This window comes from Meles meles, chromosome 1 (genome assembly GCF_922984935.1).
Source record: "Meles meles chromosome 1, mMelMel3.1 paternal haplotype, whole genome shotgun sequence".
In the NCBI taxonomy this organism is placed as follows: Eukaryota; Metazoa; Chordata; class Mammalia; order Carnivora; family Mustelidae; genus Meles; species Meles meles.
The window spans coordinates 176,042,678-176,069,125 of NC_060066.1; the positions used below are offsets into that span (position 1 = coordinate 176,042,678).

Here is a 26,448-nt window from a genome sequence, read left to right on the forward strand (position 1 = left end):
CCTAATAAAATGATAAAGATATGTTTAAAAAAAAGAGAAGGATCTCTCAGATTAGTGAGAACTCTGATTCATGTAGCTTGAATCAGTGGTTTAGGAACATAGCTGGCCACATTTCCATCATAGCGGAGTAAAGATTGGGAAACCATTCTGAGAAACAGACATAGGAAAGGGCAAAGAAAATTATTTTCTGGATTCTTCAGTTTCCAGGCTCCCCTAGAAGAGCAAAATTATATTGTTTACCAAAATCATGATAAAATAAAATTTGAATGTTAAGAGATTTATGTATTTAAAATTCAGAAAAGCTGATGGAAGTATTCTGCCCAGCCCTACCCACATAGAAGTGAAATTGAAAATGTCAAAAGTATAAGGAAATGTTGTGAATGTTTTATTCAAAAATCTATTTATGCTGAAGATTTCTTAAAGTATTTCTCTTGTGTGTTGAAATACATTCATATTATTTATTATGTCCTTTGATGAAATACAAGGAGTTAGACTTAATATTCATAATGTCACTCTACTACTTCCTGTAATTTTGTTTCTAGAAATAAGAAATGGCAAGGGAAGTAGGACCACTCTAAGGTAAAGAACAAGTAAAATTAGTATGAACATGTTAAGAGACTCAGAAGCTGGTAATTCAGTTTTAAACTTTCCATGATTTCAGTGTATACAATGTTTCAAAAGAAAAAAAGTCATTCAATATTATGTTGAAGGTTTTGTATTTCAACCTCTGCATTTCTTCGTGAAAATATTTCCTTAATGCTGTCATCTTTCTGATCATCATAAAGTGTCATATTCAGTACATTTTCAGTACAATCTTCTAAGCAAATTGTTGAGAGGTATGAAAATACTTTTTCCGGTAGAGGTTCCCTGAGAAAAGGCATTGGAGAGCTCTTTTTTGCTAGAGTATCATCAGAAAACCAGTCTGAAGCTGCTTCTATACTTTGGCTGTAATAAGAATCAGATGATAATGTTGATAAAGTTAAGGTAACACTGCTGGGATGTGTTGCCAAGCTAGTCTCTGAGGGGTCACGAATGACCTTTTGTGTTGCAAGGCAGAATTCATCTTTAGAGTGATCTTTAATTACTGTAAAAGAAAATTAGATTTACTATGAATACTATACATTCATGAGCCAAATCTTATTTAAAAAGGCGACATTTCTTTTTAAAAATCAGACTTTTTTTGGGTTAAAATGGACAGAAGGATGCAATAGTGAAAATTCTAAGTTGCTATCATTATCTGTACAATGTTAAGTATGTAATTGGGGATTAACAACTTCATTACAATTAAGAATAGAAAAGGTTATTTTAAAGAAAATCAACCTGTTTTAATAGGAGAAGATTCTAAATAGGCTAGAAAGCTCAGTTCTGGAATGTCCCTAATATCAGAAAACATAGTTTCTTAGATATTTATAGATAAGTATTTCCTGATTTTTACAAATAAATTTTAAAAATACATGCCTTTGTAAGCAGGCAGATTACAAAATGTTTGGTCCACAGTGGAAAGGGCCTATGGGCTGCCTTGACACCAATTAAAGTAACTACTAACATTCTTAGAGTGCCTTATAATATGTGAAGCAGTTTGCTATATTTCCATATATCATTTATCCTTTCAATAATTTTTCAAGGAAGTTATTATTAGAACCATTTCACAGAAGAGAAGACTGAGATTTAGAGACTGATGACTCACCATAGATCAGAGACACAATAGACTTCACCTAGACTTCTAGTACTCTAAGATTCATGTTTCTTCAATTGTTACATTATTTATAATGCACAGTTGATATTTAAAAATGTTAAGTTTTAGAAAATATACTACATAATATCCTGAGTATATTTTATAATATTTTACATACTGAACTTTGATATTAATGTATAACATTAATTTTTAAAGCTGTTTTAAATATCTTATTACATTTTGTATATCCAACATTTCTTACATAGGAGGATAATATTTTGAGGTAATAAGACATAATATGCAATATCTAGAGGATTATAAAATACTCATGTCTTTTGACCCTCCAGGATAACTATATGGCATTGACTATGACTCTTTTTTTTTTAACCTTAGGGATGGTGGGGGGATGAATGGAGACAATCTTAAACAGGCTACATGCCCAGCATGGAGCTCTACACCAGGCTCGATCTCATAACCCTGAAATCATGACCTGAGCCGAAATCAAGAACTGGACAGTTAACCCAATGAACCACCAAGATGCTCCTGACTATGATGCTTTTGGGTATGAATAAGGAATAAAAATTTGAATATCACATTTTAAGATGTGACACTGTAAGTTTTGTTTTTTAAGGAATATATGCCCACTCACATACTAATACATTAATGTTTCCCTTCAATTTCCATGGTATTAAAATAATATTTAGATAACATTTAGGTAGGCCTCTTGGTTCTTTAAGATGTAAATTGCTATAATTATATATAATTATGGTTTTTTCTAAGAAATTATTGAGAAAAATTACCTTTTATATGTGCTGTTTCCTTTTTTCTTTGCTCCTCCTACATAAAAAAAGTTATTCATATTTAAAAAACTGAATGGTTTCGCTATAATTTCTTTAATATATTGAACATATATTTATATAAGAATAATATATTTGAACTTCATAATAAGGTTTTGATGGAATTTTTTTCCACAATATGAGTTCATTTCATCAAAATATACTGACAGAAAAAGAAAGTGTTTAGGTATCATCTGGAAAGAACGTGAACTGGTTCAAGAAGGCAATCTCAGGATTAGGAATGAAGGGGTGAAATAGAGTTCATCAGGATTATTTCTCCCCCTCCTCACTAACTCAGAGTCACTAGAACTAGAGAGGTCTAAAAAAGTAATTGGAATTCTTAGACTTACTCATTTCATTAACCAATAACAAAAACATGAATTCTGACTGAAGACTTTTATAAAAATGTGCTATTCTTTTGAAGCAAATAAAACAGTTGCTCAAACAATATACTCTAAGATGTATTCTGGAAAGTGTAGTGGTATAGTAGTTCTCAAACTCCAGGGCATCAGAATCACCTGGTGTGCCTATTAAAATGCTGATACTTGGAGATAATATCAGACCCTACTAAAACACATTCTCTGGGAGGAGATTGGGAGTATCCATTGTAACACACTCTGCAAGTGGTTCTGATTCAGGTTTTTCTTAGACCACTAGATAAACAGTGGGCTACTGCATAGGGTGTTTGGGATGGAATGGGTAAAGAAGAGGCAGGAGAGATAACAACATTGCTTTCTTGTGTTTTAGGGGAACGGTGTTAGTCCTCCATGCTGATTTGCATTGTCCTATCCCCCAAAATGGTTTCTTAGGAGATATACACACTCATGCACACACACACACATACTATACATTATATAGTATACTATATTATACTATACTATACATTATATAGTATAGTATAGTATATATATATACTATACATTATATAGTATAGTATATATATATACTATACTATACATTATATATATATACAATACACTATGCTATTCTCTTGATGTTCAACTATACACTATACTATACACTATATAGTGTGTAGTATAGTATACATTATACTACACATTATATATAATATAGTATATAATGTATAGTATAGTGTATAGTATAGTATACTATATAATGTATAGTGTGTGTGTGTGTGTGTGCATGAGTGTGTGTATATATATAATATATATATTTCATATATGTCTTATATGTATATAGGATAACACCTAAAGCACTTTTTTTGCAATCAACTTTACTTATTTGTTCTGTTTACCTTTTATTAATATAAATGCCAGTACAGGCTCCTGACTTACCTTGCCTAGACTTGGGACCTATTCAGTTTGTGACTCCTTTATAAATTATATCAGAATGCAGCCCCTCAGACTTTTATGTGCCTATGTTTTACTTGGTGAGTTTGTTCAAATGCAGATTATGACCCAGTAGGTCTGGAGTGGAGTCTGAGACTGTGCATTTCTAACAGATGTGCCTAGGTAATAACAATATTGCTGGTCTGGGGACCACAGAATAAAGCCCTAGACTGATTGAAATTCCACCCAAATTTAAGGGAATTGCAAAATGGACATTCTTACATATTGCTGCCTATAAATAGAATTTTTCTGGAGGGCCATATAACAAATCTACTTCTAGAAATGTATTATGCCAGGTTAACAATTTTGGATTTATGTAAATATTCAGTTACCAGAATGTTCTTTACAACAATCTTAAGCATTTTTTAAATCTGTAATTTAAAATTCTAAAAGAAATACTTAAATGTATTATGATACATAGATAATAATATAATCAATATTCTTCCAACTATTAAAAATTATGCTATAGTTTCAGAAGTAAGGGCTCAAAAAATGACAGGGATATATAAAAAAGGAAACAACCTTGGGGGTTCTCACTGGTTAAATCTGGAAAAAATTGAGCATCAAAATAAGTACAGTAATGGATTACTATCTGCTGAATAACACAGAAACCCCTGAGTCTACACAGATAATAAAGACAGAGAATTTTTCTTATAGTAGAAAGCCAAATGGAAGATGGAAGTAGTATCATAAGAAAAACATTATTTTGCTACAACTTTGTAAAGCAAGGTTCAGGAAAGAACCTTACCTTGGTTCAGGTAAGTCTACTTGGTAACTGAGTTTGAGTTTGATAAAGAAAGATATTTTCATGGTTACATGGTTCAAAGTGTCATCACACAGATTATTTAATTGCTAGAGTAAAAACAGGAATAATACAGTGGGTGAAGAATAAACATATCCTGATGGTGTGATCAACTAAAATCATTAGTGAAAAGCAGATGAACATTGTATGTCTTCAGATGTGATAAAATGAATCTGATCACAAGGAAAGTCAAAATTAATCTTATGATCTATAAAGTAACTGACTGTATTTTCTTAAAAAATGTCAATATCCTGGAAGACAACAAAAGGACATTTTAAAAATATTTTGAACTGAATAATGATGAAAACAAAACATATAAAAATTTGTGGGATGCAGCAAAAGCATTGCTTAGAAGAAAATTTAAATATTAGATGTTTACATAAAAGAAGAGAGGTCTAAGGATAATAAATTGAATATTCCTAGCAAGACTGATTTAGAAAAAGAGAGAATCAGGAACGAAAAGAGTGTCATCACTAAAGATTGTACAGATATTAAAAGGAAAATAAGTGGATACTATTACAACTTTATGCCAATAAACTTAACAATTTAGATCAAATGGACAAATTCATTGAAAAACAAATTTCTAAAGCATACAAAATAAAACACTTAAATAGCCCTATATCTATTAAAGGTCCTATATTTATAGTAAAAAACTTTCTCTGAAAGAAAACTCTAAACCTAGGTGACTTCATTGCTGAATTCTAGGAAAACCTTTGAGAAAGCAGTATTGCCGATTATACACAAAAATTTTTCAAAAAGTAGAGGAGCAGGAGACATTTCATAGTTTTCTGACCACAATAACTATGATTTTAAAATCTAACAATAAATAAGGGCATCTCTGTGGTTCAGGCTGTTAAGTGTCTGCTTTCGGCTCAGGTCATGCTCCCAGGGTCCTGGGATTCAGCCCAGCACCAGGCTCCCTGAGCCTGCTTCTCCCTCTGTCCCTCCCACTGCTCCTGTTTTCTCTCTCTCTCAAATAAAGAAATAAATAAAATCTTTTTAAAAATCTAATAAAGATATTACAAGATAAGAAAATTATAGCATAATATTCCTCATATACATAGATGTAAAAGTGATTTAAAATATATCAGTAAATAGGGGTTTATTCCAGGAATATTCCAGGAATACAAGGTTGGCTTAACATTTTAAATTCAATGTAATTCACAATAACAAAAGAGAAAATCCATGTGAGCAATGTCAAAAGATGCAGAAAAACCATTTCGCAAAATTGAGCAAACTTCATGACTAGAAAAACCAGAAACAACATTCATTAGACTAAGAATAGAAGGGAATTTCCTTGACCTGACAATATGCAACTACAAAAATTTCATAGTTAACTTTCCACTTACTGGTGAAGAGTTGAATGTATTCTGAGATCAGGGATATAAAAAGAATAACTATTCCTGACACTTCTATTTATCATTATTACATGAGGTCTTACCCAGTACAAGATGAAAAATTAAAATAAAAGTGTAAAGTTTAGAAAATAAGTAAAGCTGATGTTTCTCACAGATGATATGATTGTGTTGAAGAAAACCCTATGGAGTCCACACACACACACACAAACTACTAGAAGTAATTAGTAAATTTATTTATAAAAGTCACAGAAGACAGGTCAATATAAATATCAATTATAGTAAAGATGGCAATTTGCTTCAAACTAATCTATAAACTAAATGTAATTTCCATTACAATCTCAAAAAGGTATTTTGTAGTTAGAGATTTATCTTAATTTATCTTAATTTATCTTAAAATTTATACGAACAGGCAAAAAACCAAGAAAACAAAAAAAAAACATTGAAAAAGAAGAATGAAATTGGAGGGACCATACTGTCCAATTTTATGACCTACTATGTAGCTAGAGTATGGTTTGAAAGAAATAGACACACAGGTCAACAGTATAGACAGAGAATCCAGAAATAGATCCACATGTATTTGCTCAACAGATTTTTGATAAAAGTTGCAAAAGCAATTCAATGTAAAAAGGATAGTCTTTTCAATAAATAGTGCTGGAACAATTAAGTATCAGGAGCTCCCAAAATGAATTTTGACCTAAACCTCACACCTTATTAAAAAAATTAACTAAAAGTGGATCAAAGATAGAAATATAAAATGTAACACTTAATAGTAAAAACAATCCTAAAAAAAAGTCGGAGAACTTCCTGAAATTAAAACTTACTTCAAAGCTATAATAATTAAGATGTGGGACTGATATAAGGATAGATATATAGATCAATGGAATAGAACTGACATTCCAGAAGTAAATGTTCACGTTTATAACAAATTGATTTTGACAAGTGTTCGAAGACAATCATTGGGGGAAAGAATAGTCTTTTCAACAAATAGTGTTGGGACAACAAGATATGTACATGCAAATGAATGAAGTTGGGCCCATACCTCACACCATATCAAAAACTAACTCAAGGGGCGCCTGGGTGGCTCAGTGGATTAAGCCGCTGCCTTTCGGCTCAGGTCATGATCTCAGGGTCCTGGGATCGAGCCCCGCATCCGGCTCTCTGCTCCGCAGGGAGCCTGCTTCCTCCTCTCTCTCTGCCTGCCTCTCTGCCTACTTGTGATCTCTCTCTCTGTCAAATAAATAAATAAAATCTTAAAAAAAAACCTAACTCAAAATAGATCAAACACTTAAATATAAGAGCAAAAACTATTAAAGCTCTTAGAAGAAAATACAGGCATAAAACTTTACACCTTAGATTAGAAAAAGGTTTTAGATACAACACTGAAGCTTTTAATCTTGATGAAGTCCCAAAGCTCATTTTTACTTTGGCTTCCCTTGCCTCCAAAGATATGGCTAGTAAGAAGTTGCTATGGCCAACATCAAAGAAGTTGCTTCTTGTGATCTCTAGAATTTTGATGGTATCCTGTTTCACATTTAGGTCTTTCAACCATTTTGAATTTTTTTTTTTTTTGTATGGTGTAAAAAAATGGTCCAGTTTGATTCTTTTGCACGTTGCTGTCCAGTTTTCCCAACATCATTTGTTGAAGAGACTGTATTTTTTCCCTTGATATTCTTTCCTGCTTTGTCAAAAATTAGTGGACCATACACTTGTAGATCCATTTCTGGGTTTTCTTTTCTGTTCCATTGATCTACATGTCTGTTTTTGTGCACATTGTTTTGATCACTATGGCTTCGTAGAGTATCTTGATATTTGGGATGGTGATACCTCCATTTTTGTTCTTTATCAAGATTTCTTTGGCTACTTGAGGTCATTTAATTTTAATTCTGGTTATTTGCAAAACAAAATTTGGTCAGTTCGTACACTGGAATATTGTAAAATAAAGTCTATAATGTGGGGCACCTGGGTGGCTCAGTGGGTTAAAGCCTCTGCCTTTGGCTCAGGTCATGATCTCAGGGTCCTGGGATCAAGCCCCGCATGGGGCTCTCTGCTCAGCTGGGAGCCTGCTTCCTTCCCTCTCTCTCTGCCTACTTGTGATCTCTGTCAAATAAATAAATAAAATCTTTAAAAAAAAAGTCTGTAATGCACTATGGTTATATGCACCAACCTGGATGAATCTCAGAAACATAATGTTGCACAAAAAGGTAAGAGTATATTTTAGACATGGAGTCTAAAATCATGTAAAATTTAATAATACATTATTAAATCATAATAGATTTATGATTTTAATATTAGTCATATTAAATCATAAAGAAAAGCAAAGAAATGGTTAACTGGATACAGACTGTAAGAGATAAATGAAGGCTCTGGACACCTCAAAGGTACTGGTAATATTCTATTTCTTATTGTGAGTGGTAGGTATAACTAATTACACTTATTAGTATTTAAATTGTTTGTGGGTACTCTATTGTTTACATGCTGTATTTCACAATATACGTTTTAGAAATGCAGTTCTAGTTCTATCCATTAAAACATATCTTTCATTATAATTTTCATCCTCCTGCCTGTCTGTCTCTAGGAGGTGAAGAAGAGGCCAATATGCAGGCAGAAACTGAGATGAGAAAAAGAAGGACAATATGAAAAAGAATCCTTTTGTACTTCCTGAAACTGATTGTGGCTGAAGTCAGCACTACCTTTTTCTTTTCATACCCTGTTTTCATACTATGATTTATATTATCTTTTTTTCTGAATTAGGTTCCTATCACTATCAATAATTCTGAATAATATTCTATATTTCTTTGTATGTTATTTATCTCTCCCATTAGTCTATAAATCTCATGGAAACAGGGACTCTTGTTTTCCTTGTTCACTACCAAATTTCCAGTTGCCTAGAATAGTGCCTGGCATATCAGACTTTATTAGGTATTTGTTGAATGAACAATAAACAGTTAAACAGTACTATTATATATGTACTTCTTCCATCATAGTACTCATGACATTTTGTTTATCTCTATCTATCGTTAGGTATGAAGACATCATTATACTACAGTATCCAGCAAAATTCCTAGCATGTGATGGGTACTCAGTAAATACATTTAAACATTTCTCTCTGCAATGCAGTCTCAATTTCAAACAACCCTTCATTTGAAAGAACTATTTAGAATTGATTTGATCATTAAAACCACCTGCCTCAAACCTCCCAGTAATCATAATGGTAAACTTGTATGGTGCTCACTATGTGGCCAGGCACAGTTCTGAGTGTTTTTTACATACTAATTCATTTATTTATTTTACATACTAATAACAATTCTATAGAGATTAAATCATCCTCATTTTGCAGATGAAGAAACAGACACACAGTAAGTAATTTGCCTAAGATTACACAGCTAGCAGTGGTTGAGCTCGGATTTGAACCTGCATCAACTGGCTCTATAGTCTTTGCTCTTGACTATAATTCCATAATGCCTCCAGTGGATCTGTAAAGTCTATAGAGTAAAATCCAAAATCCTTAGGCTGTAAATGAGGTTTCTCAAAACCTCATCTCCAGGACCTTTCCTCACCATTTCCCTTTAAGAACCCTAGCTCTTACTGGGTGTTGTGCAAAAACAATGAATATTGTTAAGCTGAAAAAATAAATAAATTAAAAAAAAAACAACCCTAGCTCCTAAACATTGTAACATTTTTACTGAACATGTTACTTACTTTCATACCTGCAAGCCTTTGAACATAGAATGAATGTCCTTTGTTCTCTTTCCTCCTGGCAAACTTCTACTCCTTTTTCAAAATCCAACTAAAAATTTCTTCTCTGTGAAAGCTTTCTCAATTTATGCTCCCTTGTCTGCATTTCTTCAATTCTGTGGCTCTTACCACATTATGATGTAATTTTTAGTTTATATGTTTTTCTTCTCTACTAACTTTGGGCTCATCTAGGTCTGAACTCGTACCTTATTTATGTAGCCTCGGTGCCAAACCTAGTGTTGTCATGTTTAAGGCATTTGAAAAATATTTGTTCAACAAATGAGCACTGAGTTCAACTTGAGTTCAATATTCAATATGTACAATGAAACTTTGATCTTCTATCAATTTGCTGCTGTTTTTTATTAATGCTGTAATAATAATGATGATGCTATAAACCACTAATATTTGTTTTGTTTAATTATATCATAGTTTTACATTTCCACTGGTATCTCTCCTGTTTTACTTTGTCCATATAACACTGTTTTGACACCACATAACAGAAAGTTAACTATGTGTCTGCCTTTCCCACTTGTACTACACTAAGGATACCTTATCATCTTTAACAGGGGGTGCCCAGAGCTTAGAATATACTGACATCTTAATAAATCTTTGTTAAATAGTACTTAATTTCAATTAGTTGATTTTTTAGATTATTTGGTTTTCTGAGTTTCCTCTTATTTCCAAATCACTTTCCGCTGTTAAGCCTGGCAATTTTGCTTTGTTTTTCTTATATTTTTCTTCATCCCTATAATAATCCTAATATGAGGAGTATAGGTACTTAGGCTAGAGATATAGAGAAGCAACTACAAAAGAAGACATTTCCTTTTAGTTTTTCATTTTCTTATAATATAAAAACTAATTAGTTTGGGAATTTAAATTTAGCTCCATATTACTATCTCTCAAATTGAAAACAGTGGATACTGTTTTTCAGATTTAAAGACAACAATGTTAGTGACATGGTATCAAATAAATTATTTGAAAATATTTCCATAAAACATCATACACTACCTGTGATTGGAATCCTCCAGTATGAAAATTTCGAGAAATAAAGACACACTGAGAATGAGATTTAATCTTTCCCTTTGATGATCTTTGCCTGCATCTGTCATCAATTGCTTTAAATTTGGAATTTTGAAATATTTCTCTGAAAAATATTTTATAGAGAATATTATCAAACATGAGTTCCATTATAAATAACTAAAATAATTATTTCTAATAGTTATACATAAAGGTTTAAACTCATAAATATTAATATTTATTTTTATTTTTTAATTAACATATAATGTATTATTTGTTTCAGGAGTACAGGTCTATAATTCATCAGTCTTACACAGTTCACAGCACTCACCATAGCACATACCTTCCCCAATGTCCACCACCCAGCCACCCCATCCCTCCCAACCCACTCCACTCCAGCAATCCTCAGTTTGTTTCCTGAAATTAAGAGTCTCTTAAGGTTTGTCTCCCTCTCTGGTTTTGTCTTGTTTCATTTTCCCCCACCTTCCCCTATGATTCTCTGTCTTGTTTCTCAAATTCCTCATATTAGTGAGATCATTTAAGTGTCTTTCTCTGATTGGCTTATTTTGCTTAGCATAATACCCTTTGTTCCAATCCAGTCATTGCAGATGGTAAGATTTCATTTTTTGATGGCGGCATAATATTCCTGTGTGTGTGTGTGTGTGTGTGTGTGTGTGTGTATACTACCTTCTATATCCATTCATCTATTGATGGACATCTAGGTTCTTTCCATAGTTTCCATTGTGGACATTGGTACTAACAACATTGGGGTGCAAGTGCCCATTCGGATCACTACATTTGTATCTTTGAGGTAAATACCCAGCAGTGTATTTGCTGGGTCATAGGGTAGTTCTATTTTCAACCTTCTGAGGAAGCTCCACACTGTTTTCTAGAGTGGCTGCACCGGCTTGCATTCCCACCAACAGTGTGGGAGGGTTCCCCTTTCTCCACATCCTCACCAACACCTGTCATTTCCTGACTTGTTAATTTTAGCCACTCTGACTGGTGTGAGGTGGTATCTCATTGTGGTTTTGGTTTGTACTGCCCTGATGAGGAATGATGTTGAGCACTTTTTCATGTGTCTGCTGGCAATTTGGATGTCTTCTTTGGAGAAATGTCTGTTCATGTCTTCTGCCCATTTCTTGACTTGATTGTTTTTTGGGTGTTGAGTTTGATAAATTCTTCATACATTTTGGATACTAGCCCTTTATCTGATTTGTCATTTGCAAATATCTTCCCCCATTCTGTCAGTTGTCTTTTGGTTTTCTTGACTGTTACCTTTGCTATGCAGATCTTTTATCTTGATGATGTCCCAAAAGTTCATTTTTGCCCTGCTTCCCTTGTCATTTTTTTTTACTGTTTTATGGTAGTCACCATAAAATACATCATTAGTTTTTGATGCAGTGTTCCAAATTCATTATTTATGTACAACATCGAGTGTCCATAAAATACATGCCCTCCGTAATACTTATCACCAGGCTCACCCATGTCCCTACCCCCCTCCCCTGTAAAACCCTCAGTTTTGTTTCTCAGAGTCCAGTCTCTTCTGTGGTTCATCTCCCCCTCCTATTTCCCCCAATTTACTTTTCTTTTCCTTCTTCTAGTGTCCTCCATGTTATTTCCTTTGTTCCACAAATAAGTGAAACCATATGATAATTGACTTTCTTAGCTTGACTTATTTCACTCAGAGATTATGCTAAGTGCTTCCCTTGTCTTTGGCGATATTTCTAGGAAGAACTTGCTGTGGCTGAGGTCACAGAAGTTGCTGTCTGTGTTCTCCTCAAAGATTTTGATGGATTCCTGCCTCACATTTAGGTCTTTCGTCCATTTTGAGTTTTTTGTATGCGTGGTGTAAGGAAATGGCCAAGTTTCATTCTTCTGCATGTCTGTCCAATTTTCCCAACACCATTTGTTGAAGAGACTGTCTTTTTTCCATTGGACATTCTTTCCTGCTTTGTCAAAGATTAGTTGACCATGGAGTTGAGGGTCCATTTCTGGGTTCTCTATTCTGTTCCACTAATCTATGTGTCTGTTTTTTGTGCCAGTACCATGCTGTCTTGATGACTACAGCTTTGTAATAGAGCTTGAAGTCCAGAATTCTGATGGCACCACCTTTGGTTTTCTTTTTCAACATTTTTTTGTCTTTTCTGGTTCCATACAGTTTTTAGGATTATTTGTTCCAGCTCTGTGAAAAAAGTTGATGGTATTTTATAGGGATTGCTTTGAATGTGTAGATTGTTATAAGTAGCATAGACATTTTAACAATATTTGTTCTTCTAATCCATGAGCATGGAACATTTTTCCAGTTCTTTGTGTCTTCCTCAATTTCTTTCATGAGTATTCTACAGTTTTCCGAGTACAGATTCTTTGCCTCACTGGTTAGATTTATTCCTAGATATCTTATGGTTTTGGGTGCAATTGTAAATGGGATCAACTCCTTAATTTCTCTCTCTTCTGTCTTGTTGTTGGCATATAGAAATGCAACCCATTTCTATATGCTGATTTTATATCCTGACACTTTACTGAACTTCTGTATGAGTTCTAGCACTTTTGGGGTGGAATCTTTTAGGTTTTCCACATAAACCTTTCTGTTTTCTGATAGCTTAGGCAGGACTTCTAGTACTATGTTGAATAGCAGTGGTGATAGTGGACATCCCTGTTGTGTTCCTAACCTTAGGGGGAAAGCTCTATTTTTCCCCATTGAGAATGATATTTGTTGTGGGTTTTTCATAGATGGCTTTTATGATATTGAGGCATGTTCCCTCTATCCCTACACTATGAATAGTTTTAATCAAGAAAGGATGCTGTACTTTGTCAAATGTTTTTTCTGCATCTATTGAGAGGATCATATGGTTCTTATTCTTTCTTTTATTAATATGTTGTATCACATTGATGGATTTACAGATGTTGAACCAACCCTGCAGCCCAGGAATAAATCCCACTTTGTTATGGTGAATAATCCTTTTAATGTACTACTAGATCCTATAGGCCAGTATTCTGGTGAGAATTTTTGTATGCATATCCATCAGGGATATTGCTCTGTAATTCTCCTTTTTGATGGGGTCTTTGTCTGGTTTTGGGATCGAAGTAATGCTGGACTCACAGAAAGAGTGTGGAAGTTTTCCTTCCATTTTGACTTTTTGAAACAGCTCTGGAAGAATAGGTATTAATTCTTCTTTAAATGTTTGGTAGAATTCCTCCTGGAAAGCCACCTGGCCCTGGATTTTTGTTTGTTGGGAGATTTTTGATTACTGCTTCAATTTCCTTGATGGTTATGGGTCTGTTCAGGTTGTTTGTTTCTTCCTTTTTCAGTTTTGGTAATTTATATGTTCTAGGAATCCATCCATTTCTTCCAGATTGCCTAATTTATTGGCATAGAGTTGTTCATAAATATGTTCTTACAATTGTTTGTATTTCTTCCATGTTGGTTGTGATCTCTCCTCTTTCATTCATGATTTTATTTATTTGGATCCTTTTTCTTTTCTTTTCTTTTGGATAAATCTGGCCAGGGGTTTATCAATCTTATTAATTCTTTCAAAGAACAAGCTCCTAGTTTTGTTGATTTGTTCTACTGTTCTTTTGGTTTCTATTTCATTGATTTCTGCTCTGATCTTTATTATATCTCTTCTGCTGGATTTGGGCTTACTTTGCTGTTCTTTCTCCAGCTCCTTTGGGTGTAGGATTAGGTCATGTATTTGAAACCTTTCTTGTTTCTTGAGAAAGGCTTGTATTGCTATACACTTCCCTCTTAGGACCTCCATTGCTGCATCCCAAAGGTTTTGAACTGTTGTGTTTTCAGTTTCATTTGTTTCCATGAATTTTTTAAATTTTTCTTTAATTTCCTGGTTGACCCATTCATTCATTCTTTAGTACGATGATCTTTAACCTCCATGTATTTGGGTTCTTCCCAACTTTCCTCTTGTGATTGAGTTTCAGTTTCAAAGCATTGGGTGCAAAAATGTGCAGGGAATGATCCTGATCTTTTGGTACTGGTTGAGATCTGATTGGTGACTCAGGATGTGATGTATTCTGGTGACTGTTCCATGCTCATGAGAGAAGAATGTGTATTCTGTTGCTTTGGGATGGAATGTTCTGAATATACCTATGAAGTCCATTTGGTCCAGTGTGTCATTTAAAGGTTTTATTTCCTTGTTGATCTTTTGCTTAGATGATCTATTTCAGTGAGGGAGGTGTAAAAGTCCCCTACTAATCTTGCATTATTGTTGGTGTGTTTCTTTGATTTTGTTATTAATTGGCTTATATAATTGGCTGCTCCCATGTTAGGGGCATAGATATTTACAATTTTTAGATCTTTTTGTTGGATAGACTCTTTAAGTATGTTATAGTGTCCTTCCTCATCTCTTATTAGTCTTTGGTTTAAAATCTAATTTGTCTGATATAAGGATCACCACCCCAGTTTTTTTTTTTAAATGTCTATTAGCATGGTAAAAGGTTTTCTACCCCCACACTTTAAATCTAGAGGTGTCTTTGGGTCTACAATGAGTCTCTTGCAGACAGCATATCAATGAGTTGTGTGTGTGTGTGTGTGTGTGTTTAATCCAATCTGATAGCCGTGCCTTTCAATTAGGGCATTTAGCCCATTTACATTCAGGGTAATTATTGAAAGATATTTAGTGCCATTGTATTGCTTGTAAGGTGACTGTTACCGTATATTGTCTCTGGTCCTGTCTGGATTTTAGATTCTCTTTCTTTGCTTAGAGGATCTCTTTCATTATTTCTTGTAGGGCTGGTTTGGTGTTTGCAAATTCTTTTAGTTTTCTTTGTCCTGAAAGACTTTTATCTTTTCTTCTATTTTCAGTGACAGCCTAGCTGGATATAGTATTCTTGGCTGCATAGTTTTCTCATTTAGCACTCTGAATATATCATGCGTCCTTTCTGGCCTCTCAGGTCTTTTTGGATAGGTCTTCTGCCAGTCTAATATTTCTACTGTTGTAGGTTACAGACCTCTTGTCCTAAGCTACTTTCAGGAGTTTCTCTTTGTCTCTGAGACTTGTAAGTTTTACTATTAGATGATGGGGTATGGACTATTTTTATTAATTTTGAGGGGGATTCTGTATGCCTCCTGGATTTTGATGCCTGTTTCCTTCCCCAAAGTAAAGACGTTCTTTTTAATATATCTTTTGTCCCTCTCTTTCTTTCTTCTTCTAGGATTCCCAATTATTCTAATATTGTTTCATCTTATTGTATCACTCATCTCTCAAATTCTTGCCTTGTGATCCAGTAGTTGTTTATCTCTCTTTTCCTCAGCTTCTTTATTCTCCATCATTTGTTCTTCTATATTACTAATTCTCTCTTCTGCCTCATTTATCCTAGCAGTAAGAACCTACATTTTTAAATTGCACCTCACTAATAGCCTTTTTTATTCCACCTTGGTTAGATTTTAGTTCTTTTATTTCTCCAGAAAGGGATTCTCTAGTACCTTCTCCGTTTTCAAGCCCAGCTAGTACTGTATTGATTAGGACCCTAGCAGTCAGTACTGCCTCTTTTTCTTTTCCTTTCTTTTTTTTTTTTTTTTTTTTTTTTTGGAGATGAATTTTTCCATTTTATCATTTGTTCCAGAGAAGAATAGATGAATGAGAGAAGAAAATACTAAAAGGGTAACAATGACCTCAGAAAAATATACACTAAACAAATCAGAAGAGACCTTCCAGAAAGTGGTTGCTTTTCTGTTCATAGAATTGCTGCTATTCTTTTCTTAGATCTCCTGTTGAGTTTGTAGGTGCTCAGAATGGTTTGATAACTACCTAGCTGAATTCCTGGGACCAGACAATATTTACATCTCCTACTCCTCTGCCATCTTGCTTCCCCCTCATATATTTATTTTTAAAACACCAATCAACATATATATTCCCTTCTCATATGTTACTGATTTTACTATACCTATTTTATTCATAGAATGTAAATTAAGCCACTCTTTATGCAGGGTTAATATTTCCAGTTTGAAATTAACCACGGTTTTTTGATATCCATCTTTCTGGTTGCGAGATCATCAATCTACTTTAATGTTAACTAGTCTTTTCATAAATTTGCCTTCTATGACAAAGGAATGGAATGACATTCATTCATCAGTTTTATATTTAATAATATATCTAGCAAAATTAAATAGAAGGAAACTGGATTGAAACTAATGACTTACAATGCAAGTGTACCCATGACCTTACCCATGCAACACAAACAATTTTGAGAGACCACTAAAAATAACGAAGCAGCAAGTAAAACTCCAGCTGATCAAAGATAGTTAAGCATAAGGAAATGTAGTTTCTAATAGTCATTCCAAACTCACCAATTTAAAAAATAATGCTGATTGCCATTTCTTCATACAGAAGTACTAGAAAACTTCTAAATTAATTTGAGACTGTATTTCATTATTTAATGTGGCTTAGGCAACTAGGATTCATTCATTCATTGAATTAAGTTCACTCAACAAATATTTAGGGAGTACTTGCTATGGGTCAGACATTATACTGGGTGCTGTATATATAGTGGCAAGGGAAAAAAAAGGACAGCCACTATCCTCACAGAACCGTTAGTGCTCTTGTGGAGGTTAAACACTATTAAGGAAGACAGACATTAATAAAATGCTGACAAGAAAATGAAAAATTACAACTTTGGAAAGTGTTATCAAGGAAAGTTACCTGTTGTACTGTGGGACTATGCAACAAAGGGAATTAATCAGGTTACAGAGGTTAAGGAGAAGGCTTTTCTGAGGAAAAGATGATTGAATTGGGCATTTGAAGAAATAGTAATTTATTAGGCAGAGTGTTGTGGAGGAAGGGAGTTGTAGAAGAAAGTATTTCAGTCAGAAATAATATCAAGATAAAGACCTAGGGGCCATATTAGGACAGTGTAGCAGAAACAGTGAAAGCAAGAGGAAAGTGGGAGATGAAATGGGCAGATAATGTAGGGCCTTAAAAGTCATGCCACTTGTCTTTATCCTAAAAGCAATCGGAAGTCCTTTATAATATAGTGGGGATGGGATGGAATGGTCTGGTAACTTGATTATATATGTATTTGGAAAATGTCTGGCTGAAGTGTAGAGAAGAGATTTAATGAGGATAATAGTGTAGGTAGAGAGTCAGTTATTACTTGTACTGCAGTAATCTATGTGAGGGATAACGATAAATAAGATAGTAACAGTGGTAACTGAAAGAAAAGGATAGATTTGAGTGATTTATGAGGTTAAATAGAACTTGGTGATGGTTCAAATTTGGGGGAAGTGTGAATGAGAGAGGAAGATAATCAAGCATTTCTTCAATTTTTAGAGAGGAAAAAAAACCCTCTTCCTTGCCCTCACATTCTCCTCCAGTTACTTCCCCATTTGTCAACTCCCCTTCACCAAAAACAAAATAATACAAAACAAAACAGAAAACACCACCTTCCTTAAAGGGAGGTCTATATTGATTCAATTCTCTCACCTCCTGTGTTTTATTCAAACACGAGCTTCTGAACTCATCACTCCACCAAAACTGTTAGAGGTTGTCAATAACTTCCTTGTTGCCGAATCCAAAAATTATTTCTCCATCATCTTTCTCAACTTCTTAAGCACTTTCAATATCATCATCTCCTCCTTCTTGAAACATTTCCTAATTTTTTCCCTTCTATTTATTTTTTTAAATTTTAAATTCCAGTATAGTCAATATACAGTGTTAGCTTAGTTTCAGGTGTAAATATAGTGATACAACAATTCTATACATTGCCCAGTGCTCATCATGACAAGTGCACTCCTTAATCCCCTTCACCTGTTTCACCCATCCTCCCCTTCACCTCCCTTCTGATAACCATTAGTTTGTTCTCTATAGTTAAGAGTCTGCTTCTTGGTTCCCCCCCACCTTTTGCTTTGCTCTTGGTTTTTGTTCCTTAAGTTCCACATAAGAGTGAAATCATATGGTATTTGTTTTTCTCAGACTGATTTATTTATATTATTTGCTTAACATTATACTCTCTAGCTTTACTTTGCACTGCAAATAGAACGATTTTATTTTTTATGGTTGAATAATACTCCATTGTCTATGAAACCACATCTTCTTTATCTATTCATCATTCAACGGACACTTAGATTTCTTCCATAGTTTGGCTTCTATAAATAATGCTGCAATAAACAGAGGGGTGCATGTAGTTTCTGAATTCATGTTTTTGAATTATTTCTGGGTAAATACCCAGTAGTGCAAACACTGGATCATAGGGTAGCTCTATTTATAATTTCTTGAGGAACCTCCATACTGTCTTCCAAAGTGGCTGCACCAATTTGCATTCCCACCAATAGTGCAAGAGGGTTTCTTTTTCTGCACATGCTCTCCAAAACTTGTTTCTTGTGTTTTTGATTTTAGGCATCCTGACAGGTGAGAGGAAATAGCTCATTGTGGTTTTGATTCGCATTTCCCTGATGATCAGTGGTGTTGAGCATCTTTTCATGTGTCTGTGGGACATCTGGATGTCTTCTTTGAAGAAATGCCTGTGTCTTCTGCTCATTTTTAAATTAGACTGTTTTGTGGGTGTTGAATCGCATAAATTCTTTATATATTTTGGATACTAACCCCTTATCCGATGTCATTTGCAAATATCTTCTCCCATTCCACAGGTTGCCATTTAGTTTTGTTCATTATTTCCTTTGCTGTGCAGAAGCCTTTAATTTTGATGTAGTCCCAATAGCTTGTTTTTTTTATTCCCCTTGCCTCAGAAGACATATCCAGAAAAATGTTGCTAGAGCCAATGTCAGAGAAATTAATGCCTGTGCTTTCTTCAAGTGGTCCAGTTTCATTCTTTTGCATGTGGCTGTCCAGTTTTCCCAACATCATTTGTTGAAAAGACAGTCTTTTTTCCATTGAATATTCTTTCCTGCTTTTTTGAAGATTAATTTACCACAAAATTTGGGATTTTTGTGTTTTCTAATCTGTTCCATTAATCTATGCGTCAATTTCTGTGCCAGTACCATACTGTTTTGATTACTACGGCTTTGTAACATAATTTGAAGTTGGAATTGTGATACCTCCAGCTTTTTCTTTTTCAAAATTGCTTTGGTTATTCAGGGTCTTTTGTGTTTCCATATAAATTTTGTGATTTTTTTTGTTCTAGTTCTATGAAGAAATGTTGTTGGTGTTTTGGTAGGAATTGCATTAAATCTGTAAATTGCTTTCAGTAGTATGGACATTTTTACAATTGTTCTAAGCAATTAGCATGGAATGTCTTTCCACTTCTGTCTCTAATTTCTTCCATCAATGTTTTATAGCTTTCAGAGTATGGGTCTTTCACTTCTTTGTTTATTCCTAGGTATTCTATTGTTTTTGGTGTGGTTGTAAATGGGATTATTTTCTTAATTTCTCTTTCTGTTGCTTCATTACTGATGTATAAAAATGCAACAATTTTTTGCATATTGATTTTATATCCTGTGACTTCACTAAATTCATTTATCGGTTCTAGTAGTTTTTTGGTTGAGTCTCTAGAGTTTTCTATATATAGTATCATTATCTGCAAATAATGAGAGTTTTATTTCTTCCTTACCAATTTAGATGTCTATTTCTTTTTGTTGTCTGATTGCTTTGGCTAGGACTTGTAGTACTATTTTTAATAAAAATGCCAAGAGTGGACATTCTTGTGTTGTTCCTGACCTTAGGGGGGAACCTCTGTTTTTCCCTATTGGGAATGATAATAGCTGTGGGTTTCTCATATATGGACTTTATTATGCTGAGGTATGTTCCCGCTAAACCTACTTTTTAAAGGATTATCATCATGAATGGGTGTTGTACTTTGTCTAATGCTTTTTCTGCATCTATTGAGATGATCACTGTTTTTGTCCTTTCTTTTATTGATGAGATATATCACATTGATTATTTTGTGACTATAGAACCACCCTTTCATCCCAGGAATAAATCCCACTTGGTAATGGTGAATGACTTTTTTAATGTATTGTTGAATTTTATTTGCTAGTATTTTGTTGAGATTTTTGCATTTATTTTCATCAAGATATTGGCCTGTAGTTCTCTTTTGTGTTGTCTTTAATTGGTTTTGATATCAGGATAATGCTGGCCTCACAGAATGAATTTGGGAGTTTTCCCTCTTCTATTTTTTAGAATAGTTTGAGTAGAACAGGCGTTAACTTTTCCTTAAATGTTTGGTAGCATTCAGCTGTGAAGCCATCTGCCCCTGGACTATTGTTTGTTGGGTGTTTTTTGATTACAGATTCAATTACCTTGCTGGTAAAATTTTCTGTTTCCTCCTGCTTCAGTTTTGGTAGGTTATATTTCTCCGAATTTATCCTTTTCTTCTAGGTTGTCTAATTTATTGGCATAGCAGCCTTACTCCTAAGAACTAAAAACTGGAAATGATCCAATTGTCCATTAACAGAATAAAGTGAGGTATATTTATACAATTAATAAAAATCATCAATAAAAAGAATGAAATACAGATCAATACAAAGATATGAATGAATCTCAAAAATAGTATGTTAAGACAAAAATGCGAACATAAAGTCTGTATGATCTCATTTACATGTAACTCAACACTAGGCAAAATTAACCTCTGGTAATAAAAATCAGAATAATGACTGTCTCTGAGTGGGAGATGGGGAGTGACAACTGGAAAGGAGCATGAGGGAGCTTTCCAGGGTGATGGAAAGTTGTATATCTTGATCGGGGTTGTGATGATATGGGAATATATATGCTGAAATTCATCATCATACATTTAAAATCTATGTACTATATTGTATGTGAATTATATCTCAAATTTTAAAAAGTGTTATAAAAGTGTAAATCATCTATAGGTGACATTATAGTGTCCTTAAAAGGGAGATAAGATTACTGCTACCTCATGGGCTGGTTATGAATTCTAAATGAGATCACATACAAAGCATTTAGAACAATGGCCACCAGGTAGTAAGCCCCCAGTGTTAGCCATTATTATGCTGATAAAGTCATTCTCCTGTTTAAAACCTTACAATGGCATAAATAACAAAATCCAAACTCCATATTCTAGCCCACAATATGCTATGTGATCTAGCCTCCATCTACATCTTTAATTTCATCATTATTTCCCTCACTCACTACAGTCTTTACACTAGCCTTTTTTTTCCCTTTCCTGAGCAATACCAAGGCCATTTCCATGTGGGGTCTTTGTACTTGCTACCCCTTCAGCTTACAGAGCTCTTTGACAAAGTCTTCATATGGTTGGTTCCTTCTTTTAACTCCAATCTCAGATTAAATACTGCCCACTTAAAGAGACATTCCCTGGCCACTTTATTTTTCATTATCTGTCTCCTCCCAGTGGCACTGCTAGTCTATGAAACCGAAACCCTGTCTGACTTACTCACAGTTGTATCCATGGTACCTAGAACAATGGCAGGCACCAATAAGTATTTGTTAAAAGAATGAATCAGTGAATTTCCAGTTTTCTGATTTATGCAAATGAATAGATAGTATGTATTCTTTGGTTAAGATAGGGAATCCTGGAAGAGTATATGCAAGAACGTGTTATAATTTACATTTTTAAACATCAAAAAAGCAAATACTGAACAAAACAATCAAAACCACCAAATTTTAGGGTTTTCTGTCTCTGGCAAAAGACTACATTTAGACTATACCAGAGGATTCTGTCAGCTCTTCTCTTAAATATCTCAAAAAAAAAAAAGGGGGGGGGGAGGCTTTTTGTCCCAGTAATGTTTTTAACCTCTAAATTAGAAATCAAAAACTATGGGCACCTGGGTGGCTCAGTGGGTTAAAGCCTCTGCCTTCGGCTTGGGTCATGATCCCAGGGTCCTGGGATGGAGCCCCAAATCTGGCTCTCTGCTCAGCAGGGAGCCTGCTTCCTCCTCTCTCTCTCTGCCTGCTTCTCTGCCTACTTGTAATATCTGCCTGTCAAATAAATAAATGAAATCTTTAAAAAAATTTTAAAAAAAGAAATAAAAAACTAAAGATTTCTGATCTTATAATTTGAACACATGTCTTCCATAGAATAAAATATATCTCATTATTCCTTAGAATTTTAATGCATGAAGATTCCTATTACAGTACTTAGACTATTATACTAGTAGGATGTGCCTTTCTGGGCTATTTTAAACATGTAAAGCTTTCCCTTCCCAAAGTGTCTATAATCAAACCTCAAATTACAGAATCAGCACTATTATACTTATTTAATACCATTTGGAAAAGTTTTTCACTGAATTTTTAAGAGGAAAAAAGGTTAAACATTCTAATAAACCTTACCTTCGTTTGCAAATCAGGAACCACAAAGCTGATGCCAAAGCAAAGAAACCAATTCCCAAAGTAACAGCACCAGCAGCCAGAAAATAAGTTAAGTGGTTAAAAAAACCTATACAAATAAATTATAAAAGATTATTTCATGCATGTATCTTCATTCTCTAAGTAAAATTAAATGACATAATAATTTGAATAATATGATATACTATAGTGTTAAAAGATTAACCAGGAAGTTTAAAAACCTGAATTCTAGGTTCCTGTGCAATTCTAACAAATTTCAACACAAGGTCTCATGGTTATTAGGGCCCAGGGTGCATATCTCTGACCCTGCCTCAATTTGATACCTAGATTTTGTTTGCTTTTGTGCAGCTGTCATCTTTTTTTTTAATCTAGCCTTCTTCTTTCCCAGTCTAGCTGTAAATTTTCATGTTTTTTTTTAGTATCAGTCTTTGCAGTCCTTCAATAAGATAATAAAATCTGTATTATCAATCACTATAAGAAGGTAGATGGAGGGTAATAAAGAACAAATATGAGGAACTTTGTTTTTAATCTCTATTTTATCCCAGGAACAATAAAAGATCACGACCAAAAGCTAAATAAAAGCAATATAAAATAATAGCATATCACAGGTTTAAAAGTGGAAAAGCTTATAGGAATTATGTGGTATAACTCCTTCATTTTACAGATGAAAAAATTGAGATCTAGGTAACAGAGGGAAATAAACTGAGATTAGGCAGCAGATTAAAGTCAGTCCTGTTTTTTTCTATTAATTTATCCCTACTACAAATCATCTTAATACTAGTATGTACTGAAAAGAATTAAGAATAAAGAATGCATGAGGTATTTATAGTCAGGTTGGTCAAGTATTCCTTAAGATTGTGAAATGTGAAACCTGACCATAAAGCAAGCTGTAGGAAGCTTTTGTAGAAAGCTGTATAGAACATCAAGGGCCTTAAAACAATTTAGTAGTACAGCTGACCCTTAAACATCATGAGGATTAGGGGTACCAACCTGTGCACACTCATAAATGCAGATATAATTTTTGACTCTGCCAACACCTAACTACTTATGTATATACATATATAAACAACAGCCTACTGTTGACCAGAAGCCTTACCAATAACGTAAACAGTTCATTAATACATATTTTGTATATTCTATGTATTTCATACTATAGTCATACAATAAACAAAGAAGAGAAAAGAAAATGTTATTAAGAAAATTATAAGGAGGAGAAAATACATCAATAGTCCTGTACTATGTTGAAAATCATCTACATATAAGTGGACCTGCACAATTCAAACCCATATTGTTCAAGGGTCAACTGCATATTACCTGGGAAAAACGAGTTTAAAGGTATAAAACTATAGAGAACAAACTGATGATTACCAGAAGGGAGGATGGTTTAAATAGGTGATGGGAATTAAGGATGCACTTGTGATGAGTGCTGGGTGTTCCAAGAAATGCGGAATTGCTAAATTGTACACCTGAAACTAATATTACACTGTATGTTAACTAACTGGAACTTAAATAAAATGAAACAATATGGGACCGGGGAGGGAGACAAACCATAAGAGACTCTTAATCTCAGGAAACAAACCGAGGGTTGCTGGGGGATAAGGGGGTGGGTAGGATGGCTGGGTTATGGACATTGGGGAAGGTGTGTGCTATGGGGAGTGCTGTAAATTTTGTAAGACTGATGAACCATAGACCTGTACCCCTGAAGCAAATAATACATTATATGTTAATAAAAAAATTAAAACTAATGGAAGATCTTTATGTGTGAACATATTATAAGTTCCACTAAACATATGATATTATAAAGACCTTGTTGTTCCTATGTTTTTGTTGTTTCCTAAGTAACTTCCAGCTTCCAAGATAATGCCTCTCAAAGGGTTCAGAAAATGTGTACATTTGGGAATTAATGGTACCAAAAAGTTATAGAAAGCTATTTATCAAAGTGATACTTATAATACAAAAAAAAACCTTCTAAGTGCATATAAAGAAGGCAATTAAATAAGTTATGATGATGTTACATATGAAAAATACCATATTCTTTATTTAGTGCAGGGTTTCTCAACATCAATACTATTGATCTTTTGGATCAGATAATTTGTTGTAGGGATTATCCTATGCATTGTACCAAAGACGTCTCCAGGCAAATGTATTCTGGGGGGCAAAACTGTCCCACTCGAGAATCACTGGCAGAGTGGTAAAATGAAATATCAGATAGTATTCATTGATAAAAGCAAGATAGGTAAAATGCATATTTTTTAAATATTAAAAAGACACTCTCATACTCAAATATAAGATAAAGATTTCTAGGGGCCCCTGGCCAGCTCAGTCGGAAGAACATGTGACTCTTGATCTTGGGGTCATGAGTTTGAGCCCCACATAGTGTGTAGAGATTAATTAAATAAATAAAATTTTGGGAAAAAAGATAAAGATTTCTGGGGCACCTGGGTGGCTCATTGGGTTAAAGCCTCTGCCTTCGGTTCAGGTCGTGGTCCCGGGGTCCTGGGATCGAGCCCCGCATTGGGCTCTCTGCTCAGTGGGGAGCCTGCTTCCCCTCTCTCTCTACCTGCCTCTCTGCCTACTTGTGATCTCTGTCAAATGAATAAATAAAATCTTTAAAAAAAAGATAAAGATTTCTATAGACAAAATAAATAAAAGCAACATAGAGTAATAAGTAGAGGCTAAAACCACAGGCATAAGAAGCACCAAGATCTGGGGGCGCCTGGATGGCTCATTGGGTTAAAGCCTCTGCCCTCGGCTCCGGTCATGGTCCCGGGGTGCTGGGATCGAGCCCCACACTGAGCTCTCTGTTCCACGGGGAGCCTGCTCCCTTCTCTCTCTTTGCTTGTGCCTACTTGTGATCTCTGTCTGTCAAATGAATAAATAAAATCTTAAAAGAAAAAAAAAAAGAAGCACCGAGATCTGGAAGCACGAATTAGTTAGAAGAAGCAGAGAAAATCACTGAGACAATCACTGAGACAAGACCTAGACCAAATCATCCTTTGGCACTGTGAATGACTCTACATTAACAAAATCTCTGAGGGAGGGGGGTCCTGAACCACTAACAGAAAACCAAGAAGGAACCTTGGAAAATGAAAAATTCAAAAATTTTAAGATAAATTCTTTTTTGAACACAATTAATGAGATGAAATATAACACTGAGAAACTCATCTAATTACATAAAGGAATGAAAAATATAAGGAAATACAAGATTGGAAAAGATTAAGAGTATATAATATAAAAGTAATAAGGGTCCTAAAAGAAAAAACACAGGAGTAGTAGAGAAGTAATATTCAGGGAATTAACCTAAGAAGGATTTTACTTTAAAAAATTTTTAAATTTATATAGTAATATTCATTTGCTTGTGTGTGTGCTGTTCTGTAAGTTTTGATAAATACAAAAATATGTCACAGCACCACAACCAACTTACGTGACACTTCATCACGTAACAT

At 34.1% G+C, this 26,448-nt stretch overlaps 1 protein-coding gene across 1 annotated transcript; it reads right to left on the reverse strand.

Moving 5' to 3' along the window:
• Positions 1-689: 689 nt before the first annotated feature.
• C1H1orf185 (chromosome 1 C1orf185 homolog) lies at positions 690-26,448 on the reverse strand. The gene is made up of 5 exons (XM_045978043.1): positions 26,427-26,448; positions 22,988-23,093; positions 10,764-10,899; positions 2,476-2,512; positions 690-1,084 (listed from the first exon to the last, which is right to left on the reverse strand). The coding sequence occupies exons 1-5, from the start codon at positions 26,446-26,448 to the stop codon at positions 690-692; spliced, it is 696 nt and encodes a 231-aa protein (XP_045833999.1).

Excerpts from the sequence above, each read along its gene's own strand:
- C1H1orf185 (XM_045978043.1), bottom strand. The coding sequence starts at position 26,448 with ATGTTACGTGATGAAGTGTCAC. Across the intron at positions 10,900-22,987 it reads TTCCTGATTTGCAAACGAAG|AGAAATATTTCAAAATTCCA; the intron begins GTAAGGTTTATT and ends AATATTTTTCAG. Across the intron at positions 1,085-2,475 it reads GGAAACAGCACATATAAAAG|TAATTAAAGATCACTCTAAA; the intron begins GTAATTTTTCTC and ends TTTCTTTTACAG.